At 43.8% G+C, this 12,897-nt stretch overlaps 1 protein-coding gene across 1 annotated transcript in view; it reads right to left on the bottom strand.

The window, feature by feature from the left end:
- Positions 1–12,897, bottom strand: part of HADHA (hydroxyacyl-CoA dehydrogenase trifunctional multienzyme complex subunit alpha) — an 84,610-nt gene that overhangs the window by 47,746 nt on the left and 23,967 nt on the right. Inside the window, exons 5-6 of the mRNA XM_089655654.1 lie at positions 5,853–5,991; positions 1,235–1,354 (exon numbers count right to left, since the gene is read on the bottom strand). Of these exons, the coding sequence (XP_089511780.1) occupies positions 1,235–1,354; positions 5,853–5,991 (259 nt within the window). The remainder of the gene's footprint in view (positions 1–1,234; positions 1,355–5,852; positions 5,992–12,897) is intronic.

The raw sequence follows: 12,897 nt of genomic DNA, 5'->3' as shown, positions 1-12,897 counted from the left end.
AGTGGGAGGCACATATGCAAACTGTTGTAATTCCTACACCGTTCACCCGATTTGGATGTAAATACCCTCAAATTAAAGCTGACGGTCTGCAGTTAAAGCACATCTTGTTCGTTTCATTTCAAATCCATTGTGGTGGTGTATAGAGCCAAAAATGTTAGAATTGTGTCCATGTCCCAATATTTATGGACCTGACTGTATATATTAAGAATAATAAATTTATTGTATCAAAGAACAACAATAACGTACATAAGCAACTAAAAGGTTCCTATAGGAGGAGCCCTCGCACGCCTTGACGTCACGCCGCCGGATCAGGAGGTCCGGCGGCCCACACTTGATTTGTACTGGTCAGTGCTTGTTTGGGTGCTTTTTATGATTGCTCACAACAGTCTCTTGTAACCTTTTAATTGCTTATGTACGTTATTGTTCTTATTTGATACAATAAATTTATTATTCTTAATACTACACTATGAGCACCTTTATTCCCCATACCTGGCACTGAGCCTCCATACCTCAGCACCAGTATTTCAGGTACTGTTGCAGACCTGAGGATTAAGCACCTTGTGATCAGACCTTTATCCTTCCCATATACCACTGAGGGACCACCAGAGGATCCTAGCACCAGGCTGTTTCTACCCGGGACCCCAGGATGCATGTGATCTAGATATGCGCAATGATATTGTGCTTCTGGTGAGTAGGCAATCTATTCATATCTTTACAACAGAAGATTGGATCGTACTCACAGTGATTGATATTTTATGGTGGACTACATAACTCATATTATGTTAATACAAGTGGACTTCTATCTGTCATATAATCTGTTATGTTAAAGGTTTTATTTGTCTTAATTTGATTTAGCGCTGCACTCCGTTTTATGATTTTAGTAGGAAGGTTTTGTGGTTCCTTTTAGTGCATTGGTCGCTTTTTAGAGTGCGCTCACTTACTTACATATACTGAATCTAAGGTCCCTAACTTACATCCATACATACACATACTAGGGCCAATTTAGACAGGAGCCAATTAACCTACCAGCATGTCTTTGGAGTGTGGGAGGAAACCCATGCAGGCACAGGGAGAACATGCAAACTCCAGGCAGGTGGTGCCATGGCTGGAGTTCGAACCAACGACCCTACTACTGCCAGACAGAAGTGCTAACCATTGTAGCCACTGTGCTGCCCACTTAAATATCAGTGGTTCCCATTTAAAATCGACATACCCCCACATGACAGACACCTACCATCTTGGGCAGCCTCTGAGTGCCCCCAGCTCCTGGCAGCAACCCCAGGAGGACCTCCGGAGTACCTAGAACCGTCTTTTTGTCCTTTGTAGCCACACGGTATTGGCAAGCAATGGCCACCTAGAAACAATCAAGAAATTAGTTGTGGACAGTAACAGCTCAATGCACAAAACGTGAAACATTCTACTATTTAAGATGCGCTTTTTGTTCAAAGTGATGTAAATGCACTTTTTAAATACATTCATGTTCACCGTTTTGCCTACCAAAGTAATTCTGCTTGGCCAGTCTTGTGATTTACACACCAGCACAGTTAGGCAGGTGACGTATGTCTTTCCTGGTTCATCTTCGTGGACAATGACTCAACCATTACCTGGCAGCAGGGAGTTAAAAGGCTAAACTAAGCAGTAGTAGACTGATCTTCTGACTAGCAGGAGATATATATCGAGAACAACTGGCCCAAAATTATAAATCCTTTGATAAAACCATAAACATGTATATTGAACTGTGTATTGAGCAGCTTGCCTGGAGTTCAGATTTAAAGCGCAGCTCCACCAAAAAGGGGAAGTTCCGCTTTAAGTACTGGTCCCCTGGCTCCCCATTAAGGATTGGCACCTATAGGGAGCGGGTACCCAAAATCGACAGGTACCCGCACCCATTTCTGCTTCAATCGCTTAAGTAATTGGAAACGGAAGTTGTACTCCCCCCTTCCCGAAGTCTTCTGGGACACGTGACAGGTCCTAGAAGACTACGGGACCATTCAGAAAGCGCAGTGCTACTCACGCATGCGCAGTGGGCACCCTGCTGTGAATCCGCAAGCTGCCACAGCCAGGTGCCCACACTGAAGATACCGACGCCGGGAACACAGGGCAGCCAATGAAATGGGCTGCGGAGGGATGGGGGGTGTTGAGACACCACGGGATCAGGGGACAGGTGGCTGCTTTTTAAAGGTCAGCAGCTACAACTGTAGCTGCTGACTTATTTTTTTATATTATCACTTTTTTTGTGTTCCAGCGCTACATTACTTTAACTGACAATTGCACGGTCATGCAACATTGCACCCCAATTAAATTTATGTCCTTTTTCCTCCCCACAAATTGAGCTTACTTTCGGGGGTATTCGATTGCCTGTGCAGTTTTTATTTTTTTGCACTAAGAAAAAAAGACTGCCAATTTTGAGAAGAAAAACCCCAAAACAATATTTTTGACTTTTGCTATTGGCCCCTTCCCGACCGCCCTATAGCAGAAACACTGCTACGGGGCGGCACGGGTGTGCAAAATCATGTGTATATACATGTCATTTTGCATTTATGGGTAGGGGGAGCGCGAGGAGGGTAAGTGGTTAAACATGTAAAGAAAAAAAAAATTAAATCAAATTTCGGCCAAAATGTAATCTGTGACATGTCTTTCCTAAAAAAAAAATCCCAATACGTGTAAATTAATTGGTTTACGTGAAAATTATAGCGTTTACAAATGGCGGTATAGATACACACTAGGATTTTTGCTTTTTATTTTTACTAGCAATGGCGGCGATCAGCGACTTACAGCAGACATTCTGACACTGGGGGGAACTGACTTGGTGTCACTGATACCAATACAGTGATCAGTGCTATAAAAAAAAAAAAAAAAAAGAAAAAAAAAAGCACTGACACTGTACTAATGGCACTGGGCAGGAAGGGGTGAAGATGTGGGGCAATCAAAGGGTTAACAGTGTGCTGTTTTACTATGTGTTTGTGCTTCACTGTAAGCACACTGCTTTGTATGGCTGTGCTGTGTGCAGCCATCCAAAGCAGTGTGCAAGAGTTGACAGGAAGGAGATCTGTTTTGTTTACAGTTCTCCGCCCCATCAAAGATGTTTGGCAATCACCTGGTGCCGATGAATAATCACCAGCCGGGACCAGGTGATAGACAGCACTGGCCGAAAATGGCGCACGTGCCCCCTACCCGGAAATGCAAAATGACGTATATATACACGTGATTTTGCGCACCCGTGCCGCCCTGTAACAGTATTTCTGCTATAGGGTGGTCGGGAAGCGAGAAGCCAATAGGTAACAATTAAAAAAGTAAGAATACAGTAACAGGTTTTTATAATGCCCTCTTCCCCAGCAGCATATCCTCATCCCTGCTTCAGTCTCACTCTGCTTTGTTCAGGCAAGTGAAAACAAAATGTATCCTCAATATGGTATATAACCTGCCATAATTAAAGTGGTTGTAAACCCTTACATATACCCACTGAAGTGACTGGCCTCAGGTGATAGGCAGAGATGAAACAAATCCTCCATAGGTTGTACCTGTTTATCTGCAGTCATTTCTTCTGCATATCCGTTTAAAAGCAAAATTCATAAAGCTTTTCTAAGCTGTCAGAGCTAAAATTACACTCTGCAGAGCCCAGGGAGGGGAGCTTGGAGAGCTGATTGAAGGGAAGGGACAGCCACCCTGTCACACAGCACACCGTAACAGAGCTGAGGCCATCAACCACAGGTTGTGTGCTGGAAATCCCACTCCATTTATTTTCGCTTGGTGTCAGGAAAACTTGTCAGAAGAGTTTCATGCTGATTGCAGAGGAAGGAAGCAGCAGACAGAAATGACACCAAGCTGTGCAGCGGAAGAACGTCTTACAGGATGTCTCCAACTTACAAGCCGACCTCAATGCTCTGTAATCTTGAAAATTGTAGAAGTCTCTCTAGTTAGCCGAGCTCTGGTATTCCCAGTTTTAGTTATACTGGGTGTTTTGTGGTGGTCCTGCGGTCATCACTGAACCCTGTATTCCAGTTAGCATAGGAACCCACTATTCATGTGAAGTTGGTATACCTGGGGATTACTTGTATAGTTATCAGGACCGGAGCTGCTGCAGTTCACCTGTGCCATCTCTAGGGACTCAAGTGGTTGTAAACCTCCGATATGAAATGGGAACAAAGCATATCCCTCTATGGTGTGTACTTGTCTCAATTAGGAGGACTTATGCAGGCCATAGACGGGGAGAAAACCGGAGGATTTTTCTTTAAAAAAACGAAAAAAAAAAATCGGTCGTTCAAGCGGCCGACGTTACCAGCAACTGTTAAAAAAAAAAAAAAACGGCCGATTTTCATCCCATCTACAGCTGGCAAAAAGTGTCCCTGCAGAAAGCTCCGCTATTTCTTTGACAGTTCTTTGAAATTTATAGCGGATGCAACAATGTATCTATTTGTATCCATTTAGGATACAGATGTTTTTATTCGGAAATAAATAGATACATTGTTGCAACCGCTGTAAATGTCAAGGAACTGTCAAAGAAATAGCGGAGCTCTCTGCAGGGACACTTTTTGCCGGACTGGAATTCCTCTTCTTCTTCATCTTCTTCCTCCTCCTCCTCTTCCTCCTCATCCTTCATGCACGACTGCAAGACTTCTCCAGGTCCTCCCCCATCCTCTGGAACTCACTACCCCAATCCATCAGACTGTCACCTTCCCTCCTCACCTTCAGGCGCTCCCTGAAAACCCATCTCTTCAGGGAAGCCTACCCCACCCTCACCTAACAGCCGCTGCCCTTCTCTCCTCCTACCACTCCATCCCCCACAGCTGTTTCCTCCTGTGCCTCTACCCCCTCCCTCCTAGATTGTAAGCTCGAAAGAGTAGGGCCCTCTTACCCCTCGTGTACTGTTTGATGTTACTGTACTGTTTCATGTATTGTCCCCCCCTCTATTGTACAGCGCTGAGCAAACCCTTTGGCGCTATATAAACTCGATAAATAAATCAATAAATCCTTTTCATCCTCTTCCTCTTCTTTTTGTCTTCCTCTTGCAGGTCACGGCTCATGCGTAGATTTTTTTATTGGTTAAAAAAAAAAAAAAAAAAAAAAAAAAAAAAAAAAAAATCGGCCGATTTGCCCATCATTGCCGCAAAAATCGTCCGATCGGCAAAATCGGCCGATTTTTTTCCAACTTCACCGATAAAAAAAAATCTGCCAAAATACCGAAAAACAGCCGAAAAATTAGCCCACTAACGATCCTAAAAGCGGCCGGTTTTATTTTCGGCCGAAAAATTGGCCGATTTTCGACCCATCTATGGCCTGCATTAGTTACATAGTTAGTCTGGCTGAAAAAAGACAAAAGTCCATCCAGCTCAACCATAAAAAAAAGTTAATCCTATACCCACAGTTGATCCAGAGGAAGCAAAAAAAACCCAGCAAAGCACGATCCAATTTGCTCCTGCTGGGAAAATAATTCCTTCCTGATCCCCCGAGAGGCAATCGGATATTCCCTGGATCAACTTTACCTATAAATGTTATATCCAGTTATATTCTGTGTATCTAAGAAAGAATCCAGGACTTTCCTACAGCAATCCACTGAGCTGGCCAGAACCAACTCTTGAGGGAGTCTATTCCACATTTTCACAGCTCTCACTGTAAGAAACCTTTGTGTTTGGAGATTACATTTTTCCTCAGTCCTGTATATGCTTCAACTGAAGTGCCTTGGAGCTCACACAAGGATTCTAAACTCATAGCAGCTGAATGGAACAATGGAAGAATGAAGGACAGGCAAGAACTGAAAGTTTATTTCCTCTTTAATATCTTATTATTCTAACGTGTGTATCCCACATTTCCCAAAACAAGATGGAACATCTCATCCCAGTGTATACACCCACCTCCAGGCCTCCTCCCAAGCACGATCCATTGATTGCAGCCACTATGGGTTTTGGGGACTTTTCAAGTTTTTCAAACATTTTCTGACCCTCGGCAGACAACTGTGAGACTTCTTGTGCACTCTTACAGGTTTCAATCATGCTGAAAGAAAGATTTGCTGTCATGAACAGAGCAACTCACTCAAGGTTTAACAGAAATGAGTTACAAAGCTTTAGACCAAGTTTGAAAAGTATTGCTTGCCTGAAAAAAGTGAAAGTATATCTAAAGTCAAACTTTTTTTAGATAGATAGATACCGTATTTTTCGCTCCATAAGACGCACTTTTTCCCCCCAAAAAAAGGGGGGAAAATGTCAGTGCGTCTTATGGAGCGAATATAAAGCGGCCGGTCCGGTATTTCTGCCGCCACCATGTCAGAATACCGGGCCGGCCGCTCAGCTGTTCTCTCCTGCAGGGCCTTACCTGTTCCTCGCTCCAGCGCTGCAGTCTTCCCGCGCTGGCTTCTGTGACAGCCGGGTGCCCACTGCGCATGTGCTGCGCTTTGTGAATGATCCGGTGTCTTCTGGGACACGACAGGTCCCAGAAGGCGCCGGGCCATTCACAAAGCGCAGCGCTTCTCGCGCATGCGCAGTGGGCACCCGGCTGTCACAGAAGCCGGCCCGGGAAGAAGAGGGAAAGACAACGCCGCGGAAGTGGGAGCTAGTGCCTGTCAAATTCAGGTACCTGCTCCCCCTCCCTCCCCAAAGGTCAGCAGTCTCTGGTCATCCCCTGCACTGTGTCCGCAGTCTCTGGTCATCCCCTGCACTGTGTCCGCAGTCTCTGGTCATCCCCTGCACTGTGTCCGCAGTCTCTGGTCATCCCCTGCACTGTGTCCGCAGTCTCTGGTCATCCCCTGCACTGTGTCCGCAGTCTCTGGTCATCCCCTGCACTGTGTCCGCAGTCTCTGGTCATCCCCTGCACTGTGTCCGCAGTCTCTGGTCATCCCCTGCACTGTGTCCGCAGTCTCTGGTCATCCCCTGCACTGTGTCCGCAGTCTCTGGTCATCCCCTGCACTGTGTCCGCAGTCTCTGGTCATCCCCTGTACTATGTCCGCAGTCTCTGGTCATCTCCTGTACTGTGTCCGCAGTCTCTGGTCATCCCCTGTACTATGTCCGCAGTCTCTGGTCATCCCCTGTACTATGTCCGCAGTCTCTGGTCATCCGCTGTACTATGTCCGCAGTCTCTGGTCATCCGCTGTACTATGTCCGCAGTCTCTGGTCATCCGCTGTACTATGTCCGCAGTCTCTGGTCATCCGCTGTACTATGTCCACAGTCTCTGGTCATCCGCTGTACTATGTCCGCAGTCTCTGGTCATCTCCTGTACTATGTCCGCAGTCTCTGGTCATCTCCTGTACTGTGTCCGCAGTCTCTGATCATCTCCTATACTGTGTCCGCAGTCTCTGGTCATCCCCTGTACTGTGTCCACAGTCTCTGGTCATCCCCTGTACTGTGTCCACAGTCTCTGGTCATCCCCTGTACTGTGTCCACAGTCTCTGGTCATCTCCTGTGCTATGTCCGCAGTCTCTGGTCATCTCCTGTACTGTGTCCGCAGTCTCTGGTCATCCCCTGTACTGTGTCCACAGTCTCTGGTCATCTCCTGTACTGTGTCCACAGTCTCTGGTCATCTCCTGTACTGTGTCTGCAGTCTCTGGTCATCTCCTGTACTGTGTCTGCAGTCTCTGGTCATCTCCTGTACTGTGTCCACAGTCTCTGGTCATCTCCTGTACTGTGTCCACAGTCTCTGGTCATCTCCTGTACTATGTCTGCAGTCCATTGGTTCAGAATATTTTTTTTTCTTGTTTTTCGCCTCTAAAACCTAGGCGCGTCTTATGGTCAGGTGCGTCTTATGGAGCGAAAAATACGGTAGATAGATAGATATAGATCTAGCTCTATCTCTATATCTAGAGATCTATCTAGATCTATCTAGAGATCTAGATCTATAGATATGATAGATCAGATAGATATGATAGATCAGATAGATATGATAGATAGATATGAGAAGGATGGACAGATACAAGATAGATGGATAGATAGATGATTAGATAGATTAGATAGAGATATACAGTCATGGCCGAAATTGTTGGCACCCTTGATATTTTTCCTGAAAATCAAGTATTTCACACAAAAAAGGTATTGCATTAACACATGTTTTGCTATACACATGTTTATTCCCTTTGTATGTATTGGAACAAATATAAAACAGAGGCAGAAAAGCAAATATGACATAATGTCACACAAAACCCCAAAAATGGGCTGGACAAAAGTATTGGCACCCTTAACTTAATATTTGGTTGCACACCCTTTGGAAAACATAACTGAAATCAGTCGCTTCCTATAACTATCAATAAGCTTCTGACACCTCTCACCCGGAATTTTGGACCACTCTTCCTTTGCAAACAGCTCCAGGTCTCTCTTATTGGAAGGACACCTTTTCCCAACAGCAATTTTAAGATCTCTCCACAGGTGTTCAATGGGATTTAGATCTGGGCTCATTGCTGGCCACTTCAGAACTCTCCAGCGCTTCTTTGCCATCCATTTCTGAGTGCTTTTTGACGTATGTTTGGGGTCATTGTCCTGCTGGAAGACCCAGGATCTTGGACGCAAACCCAGCTTTCTGACACTGGGCCCTACAGTGCGACCCAAAATCCTTTGGTAATCCTCAGATTTCATGATGCCTTGCACACAGTCAAGGCACCCAGTGCCAGAGGCAGCAAAACAACCCCAAAACATCATTGAACCTCCACCATATTTTACCGTAGGTACTGTGTTTTGTTCTTTGTAGGCCTCATTCCGTTTTCGGTAAACAGTAGAATGATGTGCTTTACCGAAAAGCTCTATCTTGGTCTCATCTGTCCACAAGACGTTTTCCCAGAAGGCTTTTGGCTTACTCAAGTACATTTTGGCAAACTGTAGTCTTGCTTTTTTATGTCTCTGTGTCAGCAGTGGGGTCCTCCTGGGTCTCCTGCCATAGCGTTTCATTTCATTTAAATGTCGACGGATAGTTCGCGCTGACACTGATGCTCCCTGAGCCTGCAGGACAGCTTGAATGTCTTTGGAACATGTTTGGGGCTGCTTATCCACCATCCGGACTATTCTGCGTTGCAATCTTTCATCAATTTTCCTCATCCGTCCACGACCAGGGAGATTAGCTACAGTGCCATGGGTTGCAAACTTCTTGATAATGTTGCGCACTGTGGACAAAGGCAAATCTAGTTCTCTGGAGATGGACTTGTAACCTTGAGATTGTTGATATTTTGCCACAATTTTGGTTCTCAGGTCCTCAGACAGTTCTCGTCTCCTCTTTCTGTTGTCCATGCTTAGTGTGGCACAGACAGACACACAATGCAAAGGTTAAGTGAACGTCTCTCCTTTTTATCTGCTTTCAGGTGTGATTTCTATATTGCCCACACCTGTTACTTGCCCCAGGTGAGTTTACAGGAGCATCACATGCTTGTAACATTCTTATTTATCCGCAGTTGTGAAAGGGTGCCAATACTTTTGTCCAGCCCATTTTTGGAGGTTTGTGTGACATTATGTCGAATTTGCTTTCTTTCCTCCCTTTTTTTGTTTTGTCCCAATACACACAAAGGGAATAAACATGTGTATAGCAAAACATGTGTTAATGCAATACGTTTCGTGAGAAATACATGATTTCCTGGAGAAATATCAAGGGTGCCAACAATTTCGGCCATGACTGTATATATATAAAGTCAAACTCTGGACACAATTGCCTTTACCCAGGTTGAAACCGTTAAAAACTCCTTAACCATCAAAGCCACCTCGTCATGTAGGCTTTTTCTACATCTGTCAAACCATCTTGTTCTTCTGCTGTTCTGCATTGCTGTCTCAGACCCCAGTCCTGTCTCTGCCTCACTCTCCCCCTGGCTATTCACCATACACACAGCCACAGGTTTTGTTAATAGCCAAAGGGTGCATTCACACCTGCAAATGCACCCAACACTGCAATCAGATGCAAGAAAACCCAGCGGGGGTTCCCCTAGTTAGCTGCAGGAAGCAGTGCTATTAAAAGCAATGGGTGGCTGACAGCTCCCGCAGCTAATCATGGCCCCTTGCATGTAATCGATCGTTCAGGGATCACTTCCATGTGATCCCTCCATTGCATGCAAGTGGCTGGCATTAGAAGCAGGAGATAGCAGCCGCCAATTACTTTCAATGGGGCTGCCTCCTGCAGCTAATCATGGGATCCCTTAATCGGGTTCTTGCATCTAAATGGTGTGCAAATGTATTCGCAAGTGTGATTGCACCTTAAGAGGAGAGGGAGAAAGTTTTAACTGAAATGTGTGCCATTGGTAGATTTTCCCCTCTATTCCGATCAAATAATTGGTGACAAGTCTGGATTTCCACTACATTATGTCCTGTTGACAACGGTCACCAGGTCATATATGGGGAAGGGGGGAGACCAGTGTTAATTTCATCTACAAAAATTTATGACGACGAAATTATTATTTTAGTTGACTAAAATACGACTAAATATAAAACAATTTAGATGACTAAAACGGCATTTTATGTAAAAGACTAACTAAAAATAAATTGAAATTTGACATCAAAATTAACACTGCACTACCACATAAGTAGGGGGTGTCTACCAAGCTGCAAAAAATAGAAAAAAAAAAAAAAAGAAAAAAGGCTTTTATTATTTTTTTGCCTTAATATTTAAATGTTGGTAATATATTCAGGTAATATGTGCAATGGCATTACAGCCAATAGAGTCCAGTTTTTGTTTTTTTGTTGTTTAATATTTTAAAGTTGCACTTCCGTTTGTCAAAATGCAGTATTTTTGTTTTATTTATAAAGCCGTTATATTACACAACCGCTAAGGCTGGGTTCACATCTGTGCGTGTGGTGCCGCTGCGGGACCCGCACAAATACCGGCAGCTGCAACCACCCACACAGAGAAATGAAGGACCCGTGGGCAGGTGCGATGAATCCCAATGGCACGCCGCCCGCACTGGAAATCGCAACCCTATTGGGAAACTTGGTACCCATGCGAGCTGCGATTTCAAAAATAGTGCAGGGGCTTCTTTCCTGTGTGTTCCAGGGCATGGCAGCCCATTCAAATGAATGGCCTCTTGTGCCCATGCAAATCGTGGCCTGCAAAATGCACCGGCCCATTTTAGCTGCCTACAATGCGCCGGCCCATTTTAGCCGCCTACAATATGACAAACAATTCAGATGACTAAAATACACCTAAAACTAAAATGGCATTTTAGTCCAAAGACCAGGGTGGATAAAAATCAATGATTTTTTTACAAAAATCAAACAAATCGGATTTTTTTTTATTTAAATAAAATGCTTTTTGAGGAAAATATATTACCATCCAAAGGTTATTCCATCATGAAATAAAGATTAGTTTTTTTATTTATGTAGAATAAGGCTGTATATCAGTGGTTCTCAACCTTCCTAATGCCACGACCCTTTAATACAGTTCCTCATGTTGTGGTGACCCCCAACCCTATAATTATTTACCCAGTAATTATAATTCATGAGTGTCGTTTTACCTCCAATACTGCTGCTTTCAACACAGCAGCTGCTCTCTACACAGCAGCTGCGCTCTACACAGCAGCTGCTCTCTACACAGCAGCTGCTCTCTACACAGCAGCTGCTCTCTACACAGCAGCTGCTCTCTACACAGCAGCTGCTCTCTACACAGCAGCTGCTCTCTACACAGCAGCTGCTCTCTACACAGCAGCTGCTCTCTACACAGCAGCTGCTCTCTACACAGCAGCTGCTCTCTACACAGCAGCTGCTCTCTACACAGCAGCTGCTCTCTACACAGCAGCTGCTCTCTACACAGCAGCTGCTCTCTACACAGCAGCTGCTCTCTACACAGCAGCTGCTCTCTACACAGCAGCTGCTCTCTACACAGCAGCTGCTCTCTACACAGCAGCTGCTCTCTACACAGCAGCTGCTCTCTACACAGCAGCTGCTCTCTACACTAAATTCCATGAATCCATTCACAATGTCATGCTCTTCCAGAGGTTTTTGTAAGATTATTGGGCAGTTTCTCTGCCTACAAGATATTATCACAGATTATTGGTTTACTTTTGCAGTTCTCAAAACTGAATTTGACTCAGCGGAGATCACATGCCTCTTCTTCACAGCAAAAATGTTATAACATGAACAGAGTTAAGAAAAAGACTTTAACCGTTTCAATACCGGGCAATTTTACACCTTCCTGCCCAGGCCAGTTTTCAGCGCTCTCACACTTTGAATGACAATTGCGCGGTCATACAACATTGTACCCCAACTAAAATTTTATCATTTTCTTCACACAACTAGAGCTTTCTTTTGGTGGTATTTAATCACCGCCGGGGTTTTTATTTTTTGCTAAATTAACAAAAAAAGACCAAAAATTTTGAAAAAAAAAAAAAACACATTTTTCTTTGTTTCTGTTATAAAAGTTTACAAATAAATAATTGTTCTTCATAAATTTAGGCCGAGATGTATTCTGCTACATGTCTTTGGTGAAAATAACCCAAATTAGGATGTATTTTTTAGTTTGTAGGAAAGTTATAGAGTTCACAAACTATGGTATAGATCTGAATATTGATCAATTCTGAAGTACTGACAGCCAATCTAATTTCTTGAGGTCCAAGAATGTCAGAACAGTACAGATATCCCCCAAATGACCCCTTTTTGCAGAGTAGACAGTCCGAAGTACTTCATAAGAGGAATGGCGAGTTTTTTGAAGTTGTATTTTTTTGTCATAATTTTTCGGAAAATGAAAAAATGAAAAAAATTATTTTCACTATTTTTTTTTTTACATACTGTCACCAGTGCAGTACAGCGTCATCATATAACTGGCATGGCGGTGAACAGGGACACTGACTGGTGACAGTATGAAAAAAAAATATATATATATTTTTTTTTATTATATTTAATTTTTGTATTACTTTTTTTAAGATTTTTTTTTCATATTTCACTATGACCAAAGTAGTACAATGTTACCATAGTAACATTGTACTACTTTGGGGAAGTGATCAGTATTTT

Source organism: Staurois parvus, unplaced genomic scaffold (assembly GCF_062004578.1).
Source record: "Staurois parvus isolate SC_StPar_1 unplaced genomic scaffold, SC_StPar_1.0 ptg000860l, whole genome shotgun sequence".
NCBI classification, from domain to species: domain Eukaryota; kingdom Metazoa; phylum Chordata; class Amphibia; order Anura; family Ranidae; genus Staurois; species Staurois parvus.
This window is presented reverse-complemented; position numbering and strand designations above follow the sequence as displayed.